General features: G+C 41.4%; 1 protein-coding gene across 1 annotated transcript in view; it reads left to right on the forward strand.

Annotated features, from left to right (window-relative positions):
- Positions 1-18,097, forward strand: part of HMCN1 (hemicentin 1) — a 5,606,893-nt gene that overhangs the window by 4,452,718 nt on the left and 1,136,078 nt on the right. Inside the window, exon 69 of the mRNA XM_044085314.1 lies at positions 16,700-16,896. Within this exon, the coding sequence (XP_043941249.1) occupies positions 16,700-16,896 (197 nt within the window). The remainder of the gene's footprint in view (positions 1-16,699; positions 16,897-18,097) is intronic.

Genomic DNA, 18,097 nt, shown 5'->3' on the forward strand with positions numbered 1-18,097 from the left:
ATAATTCCTGTCAGAAATATAATTTATGCAGCAGAGAAGTGAAACATTGCTGTCAGCCTGACACCATGTTGGCCATGCTCCTGTATATTCAATTATACCTTTTTTAAAAGCAGCTTCAGTTCTAGATTCTACTAAAAACTCTACTGGTGCTTGTCTTTCACTTAGGATCTCTCCTTTTCTTTCTGTGTCTGTACTCTATCAGTCCTTTATAGGAAAGGCAGTCTGTAGGCTGCAGTCCAAATAAATTCTTGGCCTCTTCCCATTCTATTACCTTTACCTCTCTAGTTATTTGCTTTCAATACCTTGGTTCCTATAATAGTTTTCTCCATTAAATTCCATTCCCCTCATGCCCTTTCTGTTTAACCCTAATTGTAGTCATCCATATCGGCAGAACTCGTTTCTCCTTCCCCATGTTGGCTCTGTCCATTTTTATGTAGTTGTACACATCTTGGAGGTCTATTGAGCACATCCAATTGTCTTTCCCTAAAAAGGGAAGAATCAACTGCAGTGTCACCATTTGGAACTTGGACTTCTTCACAGATTCATTTAGTTTGCTGAGATCCAAAATGGGTCTCCAGTCCCCTGTTCTTTTTGGCACTACAAAGAATCTTGAGTAAGTTTCTAATTCTGTTTGGTCTGCGGGGACTTCTTGGATGACTCTTTTGTCTAGCAACTTTTGAATTTCTACAGTTGCTTGTTCCCTTTGACTGGGTGGAACATCCGGGACTGTTCTGACCTGTGGGGCAGGATGGCAAAAAGGGATGGAATAGTCTCTGGATATTATACTTTGTACCCACTTGTCTCTTGTGATATCTCACCAGGCTTCTGGGTACAAAGATACACGCCCCCTGACTGCCTCCAGAGTAGAGCAGATGGGCCTCCTTTCGGGAGCACTGGTAGGGCCGGCCGCAAAAGGAATCACGGTCACCCTGGTTTTGTGGACCCCCTCTGCCTCTAGGATATCTACCATTATTGCCTCCTCCTCTGTCCTTGGGGAAGGGTTCACCTCATGTGTCTTGAAAAACTCCCTGGGATCTTTTGAACCACATTTTCCCACTTTTCTGCCTTTTAAGATAAGGTCTTGAAGGGACAAAAAAATGTACTCCCAACGGCAGAGAAAGTTTTCCTTCCTGCTCGCATCTAGTGAGTGTGTCCTTGACTTTAGGTCCAAAAATTGATTAACCATCAAAAGGGGCATTGGTAAAGGTGGACTTGAAGGGCTCTGCAAAGTTGCACAAGCACATCCAGGAGTGTCTCCTCAGGGAAACTCCTGAACCCGCTGCCCTGCTCGCTCCATCTGCTGCATAGGATATTAGTCTCATGGAGGAGTTGATAGAATTTAAGGTAGATAGCTGAGAAGTGACCTTTTCTGACACCCCCGCAGCCAAAGAACCTTGGAGAGCATCTCCTAACTCCTTCAGGAGATTTCTTTGTAGCCTCATAAAGTGCAAAAGATAGTTCAGCGATCTAAGAGTAAAAGTCGCTGATGAATAAAAACGCTTCCCGTATCTGTCCATTGACCAGGAATCCTTGTTCGGTGGCTGAACAGATGAGGATGTTTCAGAAAGTCCCTTCTTGGTGGCTGCTGACACCACCACAGCATCTACAGGAATGCCTTTCGTGAGAAATTATTTTTCTACAGGTGCAGACAAGAACTTATTTGGCCTCCAAGGAACTGGTTCTATAGGGTCTGGTGACTCTCATGCCTTTCGACTAACCAACTCCAATAGCTCATCGAAAGGCAGAGACATCCAGCAGGCTGAAGGTTGAGATCCAAAAGCCTTCAGGTACACCATCTCCTCATCAGAAGGGTTGATGGATTTCCAGCTGCCTCTCTGTTTCAGGATCTCTAGGATATCTGCGAAGGAGGTATCTTCAGAGGACGACCGTGTGGACCCTTCTGACTCATCGAGGTCAGTGTCAGAGGTGATAGACTCGTCAGATGAGTCTATATGCTTCCTCTTGCATGTTCTCTTTTTAGGAGCCTCCTCAGAAGGATATTCTGAGGAGATCTTGGAAGAGTGGGGCTCGCCCAATGGGGATCCCTAAGGCTCTAAATTTCTGCTGTCCTTTGGATGGGGTGGTGCCAAGACAGACGCCGGTGCTTTGGGGGGAAGAATACCAGTATCCTTGTGTAGAGCTGTAGGTGGGGACAGCACACTCCTCACCAGCTCAAAGGCAGATCCCCCAGCTCCGAGGACACCTCCGATTCCGTGGAAACAGAGGGAATCTCCGGTTCCAATGAGATCAGCTCCGAAGCTGATGTAGGAGCCAAGCTCAGCCAAGCTGAAGCTCCAAAAGGTAAACTCGGAACTGAAGAAACTCTGGTCTGAGTGTCCTCCATGATGCTGACTGGAGAACTTCAGCCCCTAGACACCTCAGACGGCACCATAAATGTCAGAGCAGGGACCAGTTCCAAAATCTCCTGAAGGGGTCTCAGAAACGAAGAATCTACAGCAAGCGGTACCTGGCATTCCAGCTGTGTAGTTCCAGCTTGGGTCAGAGGAGGACTTCTCATGGATGTAATAGTCATAGTCTTGGCTGGCTCCGGAACTGACTGGGTCAAAGCCAAAAACAATTTAGCTACCGCCGGCTACTTCAAAAGCTTGCGCACCACCCTGTCCATGTCATCATCCGATAAGCTCCTAGAGGACCTGGAGGAGAGGGTTAGTGAGCAACATCTCTCCAAAATGGGAGATCTCAAGGTAGGGGAGACCGGTAACAGATCAGTGGACCGGCTCTGAAATATAGTCTCTTTCAGCTCCGAAGGCCTTGGAGCCAAAGGACTAGATTTGTCCAAGTCTATGATCTCTCTTAGTTCCGAGGGCTGTGGAGCCCAGGTGATCGATGTATCAGAAGTCTTAGTCAATTTTAGCGGTGGCTCCGACTGAGCTGAAGAAGCAGGAGATGGCCATTTTGAAGTCTTGTCACTCTCAGAGGAAGGGGACCTACTAGAAGAAGAAGTGCTCTGTAGAGCTTCATCAAAAGAGGGTTTCAGGAGCCCTTTGAGTATCAGTTTGTTCTTTCTTTCTTTCCTGCAATACATGGGAGCTGAAAGAATGACAAAAGGTGCAAGTTTCCTGGAGGTGAATAAACCCCAAACAATAAACACAAATGTTATGCCCAACAGTGATGGACATTTTCTGATAGCATTTCTGACACTTCTTAAACCCTGAAGGTTTTTGTTCCTTCTCTCTAGTTTCTTTAGACATTTTAGGAAGGAAACAGTACTAGTACAACAACTGAAAAAGCCTAAACACACCTCTATAAGATAAACTAACACATGCAAAAAATATTAAACGTTTCAAACAAACTCTACTGCAGCACTATAATAACACACCTAATAATTTTTATTTTATTTTTATTTTATTTTACATTTGTTGACCAGGATAGTCCGACTGGATGCATATCCATTTTCAGCGGAGGCCCGGGGAGAAAAGCTCCAAGGGTAAGCAGATACAGCATTACATAATACCAGCATTACATATTACAAACAGACTATTTACAGAGATTACATAAGTAAGCAAGTTAAACAAGTTCCACAGGTTACAGTTAATCCTGAGCACAAGTCAGGATTAAATTAAATTAAGACAGGAACAAGGTAAACAACTCTGCCCTCTAAATTAAACGGGCACTAGGCCCTCTAACTTAAATGGACCTAGTAGAGTTGTGCGAGACACAGAACAGGAAATTAGCTCTCTAAGTTAAATGAGCTAATATATACAGAAAAGGGAATACAGACTAACTCCTACTACTGCAACCACTACTACACCACTACAAAAGACGGGAAATTAGTAAAAAAGACCTTACGACTAACGACGGCCAGCAATCCACACAATAGCAAGATAAACAGCACTTGAAACTACAGCACACAGTTAAGCTAAGGAAAAAATACACTAACTAACTACTAATAAGCAATATTAAAGCTTAATAAAGTGAAAAAGAATAAGATTTTAAAGAACTTAGCCACGGCCAAGAGGAGAGCAGCCAAACTTGTAAAGCGGCAAAGAAGATCTGGGGAATTACACCACTGCATGATGGGATACCTTTCTGCCACAAGCTAAGTTAGTATATTCGGCCGAGTCTGAGCCGAAGATCGGCTCCGAACCCATCCAGTAAGAATGAATGGTGAGATAGGACAACAGAACATCAAGGAGAGACTGGGATTTTGGATGTAGATCATTACGGAGAATATCAATAACCATACAAAATATTATATTTATAAATATCAAGGAGTTACTTACGCTTCTGGCTGGGAGCCAGTCATTACCAGTTTCGAGCTCTGCTCTTTGGTCTCACTACAGCCCCCAGAGTGTTCACCAAATGCATGGCAGTAGTCACGGCTCACTTGAGATGTCTGGGATTCCAAGTGTTTCCGTACCTAGATTACTGGCTCCTAACTGCCACCACCAAGCATCTACTTCAGCAGGCAAGTGACACCACTTTTCAAACTTGTTCCCGGTTAGGGATTACAGTCATTTTACAAAAATCTACCTTGTTGCCCTGTCAACATATTACAGTCATATGTACAGATCTAGACACCGTCTCCATGATGGCATGACTTCCGCCGGACAGGGTTTCTGTTCTCTGGCAACAAATAGCCAACCTTTTACCCAGAAACAAAACAAAGGCAAAGACTAGTTTGAAACTGCTAGGGACTATGGCTTCAACGATCACCTTAGTTCCCCTTGCCAGAATGCCTATGAGAATTCTTCAGAGGCTTCTATTTGCTCAGTGGTCGTTACAAGAACTTCCCATGTCTCACCTAGTCAGAATCACAGGTTCATGCAAGAGAGATCTCCTATGGTTGCTTCGGTCCAGCCATGTGACTATAGGACGACCCATTGTGCCACAACTACCTGTAGCTACTGTAACCATGGACACCTCCCAGGTAGGGTGGGGGGGACATTATCTGGGAAGGACTGTCCAAAGCACATGGCAAGACCACGAGGCCCATCTGCACATCAGTGTTCTAGAGATGAGAGCAGTGCTTCTAGTGTTGCAGGCACTCCAGGACTCTCTTCCACTAGAAACGACTGCAATCCAGTCAGACAACATGTCGGTAGTCTGGTACATAAACAAACAAGGAGGAACCAGATCATACCCCCTTTGACGAGAGGCACTGAGAGTGTGGCGATGGGCAATTTCTTCCCAACGTTTCTAGTAGAAATGCACATCCCGTGGAAATCCAACATGGTAGTGAACAAGTTCAGCAGGGCGATTTTAATGCCTCATGAGTGGTCTCTAAACCAAAACATAGCAGAGGAGATCTTCTGAAAATGAGGCCAGCCATGCTGCGATCTTTTTGCCACTCCCATGAATACCAAATGCAGCAGCTACTTTGTCCTAATCCCCTCTCCAGGGGAGACACCGAGGGATACACTCATTCATGATTGGCCCTCGGGACTTCTCTATGCATTTCCGCCCTTTCCCCTCATACCCAAAGTCATCCAGAAAGCAAAATTCTTGGGAAGCAGACTGATTCGCATTTCCCTGTACTGACCTCATCAGATTTGGTTCCCCTTTCTCTCGCCTCACCTACAGGAGAAGATCTGGGTTCTGGACCCAGTTCCAGACCTTCTGACTCATATGTCTGGAACTCTTCATCCTGCTGTCCAAACCCTCAGTTTGACAGCATGGCTGCTCTACTTCCAAACTTAGTCAGACTTCAAGACTTCACACCAGCAGTGAAACACATTTTGGTATCCTCTCACAAGGCTTTGACCAGAAAGTTATATGCTAGTAAATGGAAGAGGTTCTCCTTCTGGGCACAAGCAAAAAACATTGACCCTTTTTCTGCCCCAATCAGTTCAATTTTGGAATTTCTTGCGGAACTTTTTCAGCAGGGCTCTGCAGCAGCTACTGTTAGAGTTCAACAAGCTACAATATCTAATTTCCACATTAGTGAATATGCTTCTAACCTGATGTCACACAAATTGTGCAAAGCATTCTTGAAAGGCACTTGTCTGAGACCTCCCATAAAAGAATCTCTTCCTCCATAGGATTTGAATTTTGTTCTGACTCACCTAACATTACCTCCTTTTGAGCCCTTGTCATCTTGTGACCTCAAATTCCTGTCTTGGAAAACTATTCTTCTGGTAGCCATTACATCTGCAAGAAGAGTCTCGGAGTTGCAAGCTCTATCAATCAAGCCACCATACCTGATTTTCCATACAGAATGAGTATCCCTACGTACTAATCCATCCTTCCTGCCAAAAGTTTGTTCCCAGACCAATCTAAATCAATCCTTTGAGCTCCCAGTGTTTTTTCCCAATCATAGCAACAAGGCAGAGATACAAACTGCACCAATTGGATGTCCATAGACAGCTTAGATTTTACCTACATAGAACTAAAGATTTCAGGAAAATAGATCAGTTGTTCATTTCCTTTTCTGAAGCAAAAAAGGGCATGCCAGTCTCTAAAATATCACTATCAAATTGGCTCTCAAATTGCATTACCTTTATAAACTCCTCAAGTAACAGGAATTTACCATTCAAAGTCAGAGGCCAGTCGACCAGAGCATTAGCAACATCCTCTGCTTACCTGGCTAGATTGTCAATGGACATTATTTGTGCTGCTGCTACATGGGCAACTCCTCATATGTTTATTACTCATTACAAAGTGGATTTGGCCTCCAGGGACAGGGCTTCCTTTGGTTCCACTGTGCTCAAAGGTGTTCTTCCATGAGCCACCCAGGGAAATGGTGCTAGGGACGCTGTCCCATCCAGTAAGAATGAAGGTGAGATAGGACAACAGAACATAAAGAAGTTATGTACTTACCATAACATTCCATGTTTGTTGTCCATCTTACCATTTATTCTTACGACCCTCCCACCTTCCCCCAGGAGATGGAGATGAGGTTTCCTTCTTTACTAAGGAGCTCCTTTGTAGTTTTCCTTGTTGTTTCTATACCTGAAGTATCATTTGTAGTTTAGACAGATTATTTATGGTTGGCAGCAAACAAGATCTGTGGAATTACGCCACTGCATGATGGGATACCTTTCTGCCATGTGCCAAACTAGAGACTTTGAGCTAGTGTATTCGGTCGAGTCAGAGAAGATGATCATCTCCGAACCCATCCAGTAAGAATGAATGGCAAGATGGACAACAAACATGGAATGTTATGGTAAGTACATAACTTCTTTTTTCTTCAGCATCCCCCATTTCACCATCATCCCTTTCCATTTTGAATTATAGCGTTCTGCTTGTGCTATATGTAATGTTTGAGCAGAGGAACCAGGCAGGGGTGCCCTCATTCCCTTTGTGCCCCCTGTGGGGTGATAGATTAGCATAATGGTTAAGGTGTTTGTCTTACAGATACAGGGTGCAGGATTTGATTCTCACATGGGGTAGTTGGCTGGACTTAGAGTGGCCCACAAGGGCAGTTAGCCTAGTACTAATCTGTGAATCTATGTATTGAAGCTTTAAGTGTGTAGCTCTGAAATACCACATTCAAATCAGGTAACCCCAAACCACCTTATTCTATTGGAAGGATCAGCTTATTCAACTTGACTCTTCCTTCAACTGTTTATTAATTGCTATCCAGACCTTCTCCTCTGGTTGATAAAAATATGCCTAACCTGTGTATAAAACTAAAGGGACTAAAAAGATTTTTACTGCTTGTATCTTGCTATCCATATCCATAAAACAGAGCTTCCGATTTCTCCATTTTTGTTTGATCTTTTGTTTAGTCTCTTCATATCCTTAGCTGCCATGACAGAATCCTTTTTAGTTCATGCTCCTAAGTACTTTATTTTATTATATCTCCATAAATATGGGTATTACTGAACCAGTTTGTGAGTGTGCACATAATTTACAGCTATTGCCTTTGTTTTTTCTTCATTACTTTTGAGTCCTAAAAAGATTTGCATCTGTCACAGAATGTTCTACAACACTGAAATGTCATTTTCTGGTTTTATCAAATATAAAATAATGTTATCTACAAATAAAGCCAACTTTTCTTGACTACCATGCTAATTATGTCCTTGAATTTCTGAGTCCCTTATTTTCTTTGCCAATGGTTCTAAAAATACTCCATATAACAAAAGAGAATGAGGACACCCCTGCCTGGTTCCTCTGCTCAAACATTACTTATCAGAGAGAACCCCCCCCCAGCAAATACTCTCTCACACACACACACACACACACACACACACACACACACACACACACACACACACACACACACACACACACACACTTTAATTTTCACATCCAATCCCTCAGATATCTTCCTAATCAACCTTATAATTTTATCAGGGAATGCAAATACTTCTATTGCCCTAGTCATAAAATCCCAGCTTAATCCTCCAAATGCTTTCTCCGCATCAAGACCCACCAACAACAGTGGTATTTTCTTACATTCTGCTTCCCTCTGGATCATCATTGTTCTTTTAATGTTGTCAAATGTTTGCCTCCCCTACACAAAACCATATTGATCCATATCTGTCAGTTCTGATATCACCTTTGCCATTCTCTTAGCCATTATGAACATAATCACTTTATAATCAGCTGGATCTGATGGGCCTTTGCCAACTTTAGGTATTATCGCCATCATCACTTTCTTGCAGGATGTTACAAAACCTTCCGGATCTTTATCACTTTCTTCCATTCTAGCTTCCAGACATCCACAGGAATGCCATCTATTCCTGGGGACTTTCCTGTAGATTGGTTATGCTTCATCATTTTTATCTCATCTCCTACTTTCCTAACTGTTAGTAATTGAGCCTCATCTATCTCTAAGCTTGGTATATTTAATTCTTTAATAAACATGCACATTTGTATTTTTTCTTGATTTCTGCATTTCTCTGCTTAAAACAGATTTTCATAAAATTTTCAAAATTTTTTTTTTAATATTGCTACTGGATTTCTGATTCTTTTTCTTGTTATAGGCTCCCTAAACTTTGGCAGCAACCCTTTCTACTTTCTACTTTCTGTTGCCTGAGCCATTGTGCTAATTGTTCGTGTACTCTGACGTTTTTATCAAAAAACAGTTGCTTAACAGCAGTCTTTCTAAACTCATGCATATTATCCAGGTAGTCCCATATTTTCTCTTTAGCAGTCTACAGTTCCACCACTTCTTGTTCTGTGAGATTCCCTCTCTTCTGCAATACTTTAACCTTTGTCAGTCCTTATAAATAATTCTTGTTACTTCTTAACCATGTCTCTTTTTTTCGTTCTACCCTATTTTAAAACTCCACTTTAATTGTATCCCGCACCGTATCTATATTTTCAGAAGAAATTTCTGTCTTCCCTAGTAACTCCTGAATAATTTCCACTACCCATTCCTTTAATTCCTCTCTTTTTAACAGATAGCTGGGGATGGACCAGTGTCTCATTTTTATTATCCTGCATTTTTATTTTAGTCATTATCAGGGCATGATCTGAAATAGTTATTGGATGCATATCAAAACTTTCATTTGAATGCAAATGTTCCTTTGAAATATACAGAAATGTGTATTTACATGTTGTTATAGCTATATATCTTGCTTTTTAATGGTCTTATAAAGATGAGACACTAAGCGAAACTGTTTTTCTCACCTACATATAATACATTATTCTAATTCTTATCTATTTTGCCATGTGAATCAGTGTAAAGTCTTATTCTGTTTTCAACCGTTATTATATTCTCTTGGGGCATCTATATGGGTGCTGTGAGAGTTGCTTAATCTTTTGTATCACAAACCCTGTCCTTTATTTTTATCTGTACATATTGGCTCTAAATTATCTTTAAAATAAAGATTTTGCATCAATTTTCTCAAAGTGAAAAAATAGTTGATGTACTATGTCATCCTGGCCAAGTGAAAAAAATGATCTGGAATAAAATATGAAATCATTTTCCATTCTGGGCGAAAAATACTTAGCATTTGTCTTCTGTATTTCTGACTCCTTGAGATGTATTACCATTTTTACTTTAAACCACACACTATACACATAATGAAATAATTTTAATCTGAAACAGTGACATAATTTTCATCCAGTGGTGCCTTATATATTGCGGTATACTGCTTTCCTATGTGTGCCAACAATGACTTTGAGTTTTTTTCAGTTTCATAAAGGGGGTGGCTTTTGCCAGTGAAATGGATCACAGACTGTAAATCCATTGTTTATCTATAAAAATAAGAAGAGACTGAAAGTAGAAAAATAAGATCCTGTGTTGTCAAATTTCTTTCATTCCTCAACAGTTGGGTTCAGATCCGATCTTCGGATCCGACTCGACCATTACTATAGCTCATGGTAACCATAAAGCTCTTGAGCTTCTCCCTTACCCATAATGCAAAAACCCCTAACATAACTCAGATCTCGTTTGCCACTTTCACAAAATAGACATGGTTATCTAGAGCTCTCAAGTTTCTTTTCAGATAAGTGAATTTTTATCGTCTTATAGTTCTATTTTTCCATACTTATAATTTTCTTTCACTTAGTGTATCACTTATACATGCCATTGTATTCTAGTGCTATTTCCCGTTTTCCTGTTTAACTTTTTTACACTGTTTAATCTACTCTTGCATACCACTGTTCTTACTTTTTCCTTCCTTACCCTTTATTTCCCTTGTCCTTTATTAAAAAAATATTTTGTATATTAAAAATGTCAGAAAAAGGACCTTCATAAAAAATGCCAAAAATGTGGTCATAAGCTTCCCCTCTCAGATGTATGTGTGTGTATTGCCTGAGCTCAGGCCACTTGAACATAGACTGCTCTATCTGTAAGAACTTTAATCCGTGAACTATTGCATATTGTAAAAACAAACTGATTTTAAAGGGTTTCTTACCTTCTGCTTTTTCAGAAGTGATTACTGGGACTCAACCCCCAAAACTATATCTAAGGAGACTTCTAAAAAAGCCCCAAGACCGTCTGGATCTTTTACACCGTCATCGATGAAACATCATAAAAAAGAAGCATAACATGAATCCGAAGGTTTCCGTCTCGAAGACTGTTTTGGAATTGCCAAAGACTTCTTCAGAATATGTCGGATCCAAGGCTTCTTCCAAGGACTCATTACTCACCAAGCATTGACCCAGTGCCATCTAGGGTTCCATACCCATTTATGGAAAGACAGCATTCAAAATCTCTTCTTTAGCCTCCTGTCATTCTTTCAGGAGTTTGACCAAAGCAGATGTGGCTAGGATGATGAGGAGATTTCTCTTGGTGCAGATACAGCTGAGTGTTCTCCCAGCTCCTACCCCTTTGGGTCAGGAAGCCTTGATTTGCTGTGCCCCTCTACTATTGCCTTCTTTTCTGATCCACCTGTCCATTTTGGAGCCCCTGGATCCAAGTTTGCCAAGACTGTCTGAGTCAGATCCAAGTATTTCTCTGACTGCCCTGGCTCCAATGAGTATGGAGCCAGATGACTCTTGGAGTCATAGCATCCCTTTTCAGATCCGAGGTGTTGGAGTCAACTTTGAAGTTGTCAGCGCCATCTCTACCCCTTGGAATGTCAGCCTTAGAAAGCTCACCTCCGACCTCCACTTTGGGTGGAATGCCTTCAGGGCAGTTGGAGCCGATGGGGTGGAAGTATGGCTTCTTGGCTCCATCAACTTCCTTCTCCTTGGGATGTTCTGCTTTCGAGATGATGGAGAAAGTTTTCTCTGCTTCAACAGGATGGATGGTCTCTCACCCCTCGGATCTCCCTTCAGGATCTCTTGTATCTCTTGGCCTTGAGTCACAATTTGGCTCCACAAGGACAGCCAGCCCAAACTCGTCAGGCTACACAGGAGTGTATCACCATCTATTCTGATACTTTTGCAAAGCATCCCACTGAAGAGGTACTTCAACAGAGAAAGTGCAAAAGGAAGCACTTAGATTCCCCACAGGAATCTATCACTGAAGATGCAGATTTCAATGAAGGGGAAGGATCTCCAAGATCACCATGCAAAGGCATCTCACTTGGAGACATCCTAGAGTTCCTTAGGCAAAGGGGTGGTTTGTCATCTGACAATCCTTCTCTGTTAGAATTGGTATTCCTGGAGGCATTGGATCTGGCCCGTCTACCTCCTGGGTAACTCCCCCCCCACTGATGAGCTCATTGATTTGATCTCAAACTGGGCATGGAAGGAGCCTGACTTGGTTGAGTCTATCCCCAAGGGACCGGATCAAATTCTGGCACCACCTGCAGGAAGGGAGTTTTGGAGCAAGGGACTACCTGTGGATTATATGGTCATGGCATTGGCCACTAAGAAGGAACTTGTGTAACAGAGTTCCTCTGTCCATCCCTCTAACAGGGAGTCTAGGGCTTTGGACAGGTTTGGGAAGCGTGTGTATGCTTCAGCAACTATTGTCCTTAAGTTACTGAACTACTTGGGACACTTTACAAGACTTCTGAGGGACTTGATTAAGGAACTTTCAAAATCCCTTTCTGGGACCACTACTGCTGATACTCAGGATTCTGTGGCCTCACAGTTGACAACCTTTCAGTCCATCTCAAATTCATCCATGAGGCTTATCTCTCATGCAGCTGAGGGTACCTCAAGGGCAGCAAGTTCAGTCATATCCATTAGGAGACATGCCTGGATGTGCATTTGTGACTTTGCGGAGCCCTTCAAGTTCTCTTTCATCAATGCTGCTTTTGACAGAACCTCCTTATTTGACCTCAAAGTGAAGGACACACTTTCCAGGTGCGAGCAGGAAGGAAAGACCCTTTCTGCAATGGGAGTACATTTTTCAACCCCTGAAAGGACCTTCTGTAGGAATCAATGAAAATGTGATTCAGACAAATCCCAGGGTCCTTTCTAAGAACTACGTAGAGATAGTTTCCCCAGAGGCAGAGAGGGAACTCAAATGGAAGATGCCACCCACACAGCAGAGGTGGCCTGCAAAACCAAGGTTCCAGAGATTCTTTCTCTGACAGACCCTACCAGCACTCCTGAAAGGAGGCCTGACTGTCCCCATCTGGAGACAATTGGGGGCTGTTTTCCCTGCACCAGAGAGCCCTGATAGACATCACAAAAAATTATTGGGTGCAAAAGATTATTTCCAGTGGTTATATAATTCTCTTTTCTCTCCCACCTCCATCCTCATGCAAGTTTCCCAATGTTCCAGCCAGTCAGAGGAAAACATCAGCACTAGAAATACAAAAGCTGCTAGAAAAAAAATGCTTCAAGAGGTCCCACCACACCAGATATAATCTGGAACTTACTCAAGGTTCTTTTTAGTGTCAAAGAAAACAGGGGACTGGAGACCAGTTTTGGATTTCAGCAACTTGAACAAATCAGTTCAACACACAAAGTTTCAGATGGTCATGGTTTAGCCCATTTTGCCCTTTTTGGGCAAGGATGACTGGATGTGCACAATAGACCTCCAAGATGAGTACTATCACATTCCAGAGCTAGCTGGGATATAGTCATTACCACTTCAGAGCCCTGCCATTTGGTCTCACCACAGCTCCTAGGTGTTCACCAAATGCATGGCAGTGGTAGCAGCTCACTTGAGACTGCAAGGATTCTGGGTGTTTCTGTTTGTAGACAACTAGGTCATTATCACCCCAACCAGGCATCTACTCATAAGAGTGCGAGATCAAGTACTCCAAATTTGCTCCCTTCTAGGAATTACAATAAATTACAGCAAATATCAGTTAGAACCTTCGCAGATACTGGAATTTGTAGGAACAGTTTCAACACTGTATCAGTAACAGCTTCACTTCCTCTTGCAAGAGTACAGTCTGTCAAATTCCAGGTAAAGAAGATAATTCACAGTACAACAGTTTCAGCACAATTGATTCTACAAGCCCAAGGATCAGTGTCAGTGGCCATAATTTTAGTTCCTCTAGCGATATTCCACGAGGATTCTTCAATGAATACTAGCAAGTCAATGGTTGATTCTTTATCAACACATGTAAGCCCGAGTAAAAATCAGTCAAGCATGCAAAAGGTATCTTTGGTGGTGGATTTGATCAGATCAAGTTCTTCAAGGCTGTCCTTTCATTCTCCCTCAGCCCAAGGCCATAGTGACCACAGATGCATCCCAGATTGGGTGGGTGGGGGGGCAGTTCCCGGGGAAAACATTTCAAGGCACTTGGTCTCTCAAAGAGGCCAATATGCATATCAATGTCCTAGAAATGACAGCAGTGCTATTAGCATTGCAAGAATTCTAAGACTTTCTCTCTTCGGGGACAATTGCAGTTCAGACAGACAATAGGTTGGTAGTCAGGTATATAAACAAACAAGGCGCAACCCGGTCTTACCCCTTGTGCTGAGAAGTCCTCATAGTGTGGCAATGGATTGTCTCTTCCATCTGCTTTCTGATAGCAGTGCACATCCCAGGAAGTCCAACTTGATAGCAGAGAAGTTGAGCAGGTCCATTCTACTACCTCATGAGTTATCTCTCAACAAGAAAGTGACAGAAATGATTTTCTGTCAATGGGGCCAGCCTCACTAAATCTTTTTGCTTCTTCCCTTAAAAAGTGCAGCAGCTTTTTTTCCCTGATCCCACCACCGGGGGAGTCACCAAGGGATGTTCTGCTATACAATTCACCCCCCCCCCGGGTCTCCTCTATGCTTATCCCCCCAACTGCCTTGATCCCCAGGTTTCTACAGAAAGCTGCCAGCCTGAAGAGTAAAGTCATACTCATTATATCTTACTGTCCTCAATAGATTTGTTTCTCCTTTCTTTGGCCTCATCTTCTTTACCCACTTTGGATTCTGGATCTGATTTCAAACCTCTTGTCATACCCGATGGGCATGATTCATCTGGATATCTCAAACCTAAAGCTGACAGCGTGGTTTCTCTACTTCCTTTAATAGCTAGACAAACTATGCTCTCTTCCCTTATCTGTCATTTACTTTTATCTTCCTATAAAGCTTCTATGAGAAAACTTTACAGAAGTAAATGGGAGAGGTTTGTTTTTTGGGTGCATCAGAAATATAGTGACCCTTTTCCAGCCCCATATAAAGTGTCCTTGAATTTTTGGCAACAAATTTTCAATGAAGAAGCTAGCTCCTCAGCCATTAGAGTTCAATTAGCAGCAATCTCTAACTTTCATATTGGATTTGAGATTTCTTCTATGGTGCTATCTAAGCTTTGTAAGGCCCTTTTGAGAGCACCCTTCTGTTGAGATCACCTTATAAAGACCCTGCTCCACCATGGGACTTGAACTTAATTCTGCAGGCCTTAATTCATTCACCCTTTGAATCAGCAGCAAAATGTGATCTTAAATTTCTGACCTGGAAAAACTATCTTTCTGTTGACCATTACCTCTGCTAGAAAAAATTCTGAATTTCAAACATTGTCCTTTAAACCTCCCTACTTGATTTTTCATAGGCATAGAGTAACATTGTGACCCAACAATTCTTTCCTTGCTAAGGTGGTGTCAGAATCCAACATCAACCAGTCCATTAATCTGCCTGTCTTCTTTCCAAACTTTGTAACCAAATTTGTTAAGTGCATTTGTTAGGTGTTCATAGACAGTTACGTTTCTACTTACACAGGACAAAAGAAGTTAGTAAATCTGATCAACTATTTGTTTCCTTTGCAGATTCCAGATTAGGTAAATCATTTGCTCAAGTAACTTTGGCAAGATGGCTTATCGACTATACATCTTTTGTCTACAGTAAATTGGGTATCTCATTACCAAAGCCTTTAAGAGCCCACTCAACTAGGTCCATGGCAACTTGGGTTAATCCTCATACCTTTATTATTTATTTCAAACTAGATCTGGTCTCAAGGGGAAGAGCAGCCTTTAATTTAACCTTGCTGAGGGATATCCTTCCTTAGAGTTCACCCAGGATTTCAGGTAGCTGGGGACTCTGTTCCAAGTGTTGATGAATGAATGAAAATTGATAACATCAGATAAAGAAGTTATGTACTCACCATAACATTCCACCTGTGCTGTCCATTTTCATTCGTCCTCAACTCCCCTCCCACCAACCCCCAGCCATTTAACAAATGATTTCTGGAAGAATGAGAGTTTATAAGGACACTTCTGGTCCTTCAGTTGAGTTACAGATAATGGCTTTTTATAACCATAAATTTATAGTAATATTTCTTACTTATTCTAATCTAGCAAAAAAGGTCTGAGGTATGTTAGGGTTGGTGTATTATTGGTAAGAGAGAAGCTTGAGAGCTTTATGGTTATCCAAAGGTCAGATCCAAAACCAACCATTGAGGAAGAATGAAAATGGACAACACAGATAGAACGTTATGGTGAGTACATACCTCCTTTCCATCTAAACTTAAAAATAATCCATCTACCTCAAGAGCATAAGTTGTTTTTTAATCTTGATAGAATAGGAGGTTTGTAGCATTTATGAGTCGGGTAAAGTTAAAATAATTTGCATAAAATAAGCATACCACATACAGGCTTTTTTTACTCCTTTTTTCGACCAAAATAGGTTTTGAAAAGAACAGTGTCATAATATTGATTTGTCTGGGAGAAAATTTGATTTGTTTAAGACAATGTATATCTAAACAGGTATTGTAGAAACATAGGCTACACCTGGACATCAGAACTAGTTTACAGATTACTATATACTTTCTTGGCTTTACTTCCATGCCAGATTTTGTTTAGTTAACAATGCTGTGCATCAAAAGGGGAAGCAAGAGACACTGAAGTTGACAAAAATGTTCTTTTCACTTTTGGCATTGTTGCTTATTTTTCTCACATACAGTTACCTTTCAGTATATCTTTATTTAAAAAATATATATAAATATTTACTGGGTACCTAATATGCCTTTTTTGCTTCACCAAATTTCTTTTTAATTTAGATCCTCCCAAGATAAATGGTTCTGAGATATCTGAAGAAATCTCAGTGGTTGTCAACAACCATTTGGAGTTGCTGTGTGTTGTTACTGGTATTCCACCTCCAAAGCTCACCTGGATGAAGGATGGCCGACCACTGCCCCAGATGGACCATGTTCATGCCCTTCAAGGAAGTGAAGTGCTCCGAATAGCAAATGCACAGGTCAGGAAATGACACAGTTAGTGGAATGGTTATGATTGCAATAACTATAGTACAGGACAGAAGTAAAGTAATTTAGTGCATGGACTCTATAAAAAAAAAAAAAATCAACTGCGAACTTTATGTAGCATACTAGAAATACTTAACCCCTTACAGTACTTGTAGCATAACTGACAGCATCTTATCCTAAAATGAGAAGCTAAACTTACCACGGTATTGATTTGGAGAACAGTGTGGACCTAGTTGTTTAATGAAAGTGTGAAAGAAGCTTTTTCAGGGTTAAGCATTGAAAAAGACGGCATCACCCCACTGTAGAATGCCTACAGAGGTCTGTGCCTCAAGAATAGTACATCTTCAGTGGTGAATGGGTTATGTATACTTGTCTGGGGTGGGGGAGGGCATTCATGAGCAATAAGAAAGATGGGAGAATGGAAACACAGAAGCCATTTGATGAGGCCATCATCATAACAATTAAGTATTGCTTTTCACATAATGAGACAATTCATGTGACTGATTCCAGTATGGATGTGTTGCATGTTTTTCAAAGGGATCATTGCTGTATTATAACTTCTTCTTTATAGAAAACAGCAAAAAGGCAGGCATCCACCCTTCCGGTCTGTCTACTGGAGCTTTCAAAGACAGCCTTGTGAAAAGAGCTCCTTTTCCACCCCAGATAGTGTCCAACATGCAGCTTAAAAGAAGGAGATGTTTGCACCATTTAGTTCTGTTTTTACTGCATCAGTTGTTAGCCCATCTGTCTGCCAGTTCCTTTCCAGTGACTTCCAGAGCAAAATAACTACCCACTTTATGAACTGTTATTTAGCTTATAATATTTAGTTTTATAGTTGATTATTTACCTGTTTTACTTTTAAAATTTGTAATTATATCGGACTAGAAACTGTCCAAGATTTGATGTTCCCACAAAAACATTTTACAAGTTTGCATATGGAAGCCAGATTCTGCCAAAACATCTTTTAATATGGGAGACGAGCACAGGTACTTTCTTTCAGGAAAAAGGCACAAATACAGCTAGAAAACTTAGGACCTACTTGTACATTTGTAAGCCAAAGGTCTTGATGCAGGTGAGCCTTGCATACAGAGAGACTTCTATCAATGGCATTCAGACTAGAAAGACCAGAAGTATGGAGTGGCTTAAAAATATCCATTTTAAAGAAACAGTGAGCAGGGAGTGTGAGGCTTTAAA

Source organism: Protopterus annectens, chromosome 10.part0, assembly GCF_019279795.1.
Source record: "Protopterus annectens isolate FY-2018-M chromosome 10.part0, PAN1.0, whole genome shotgun sequence".
Lineage (NCBI taxonomy): Eukaryota > Metazoa > Chordata > Ceratodontiformes > Protopteridae > Protopterus > Protopterus annectens.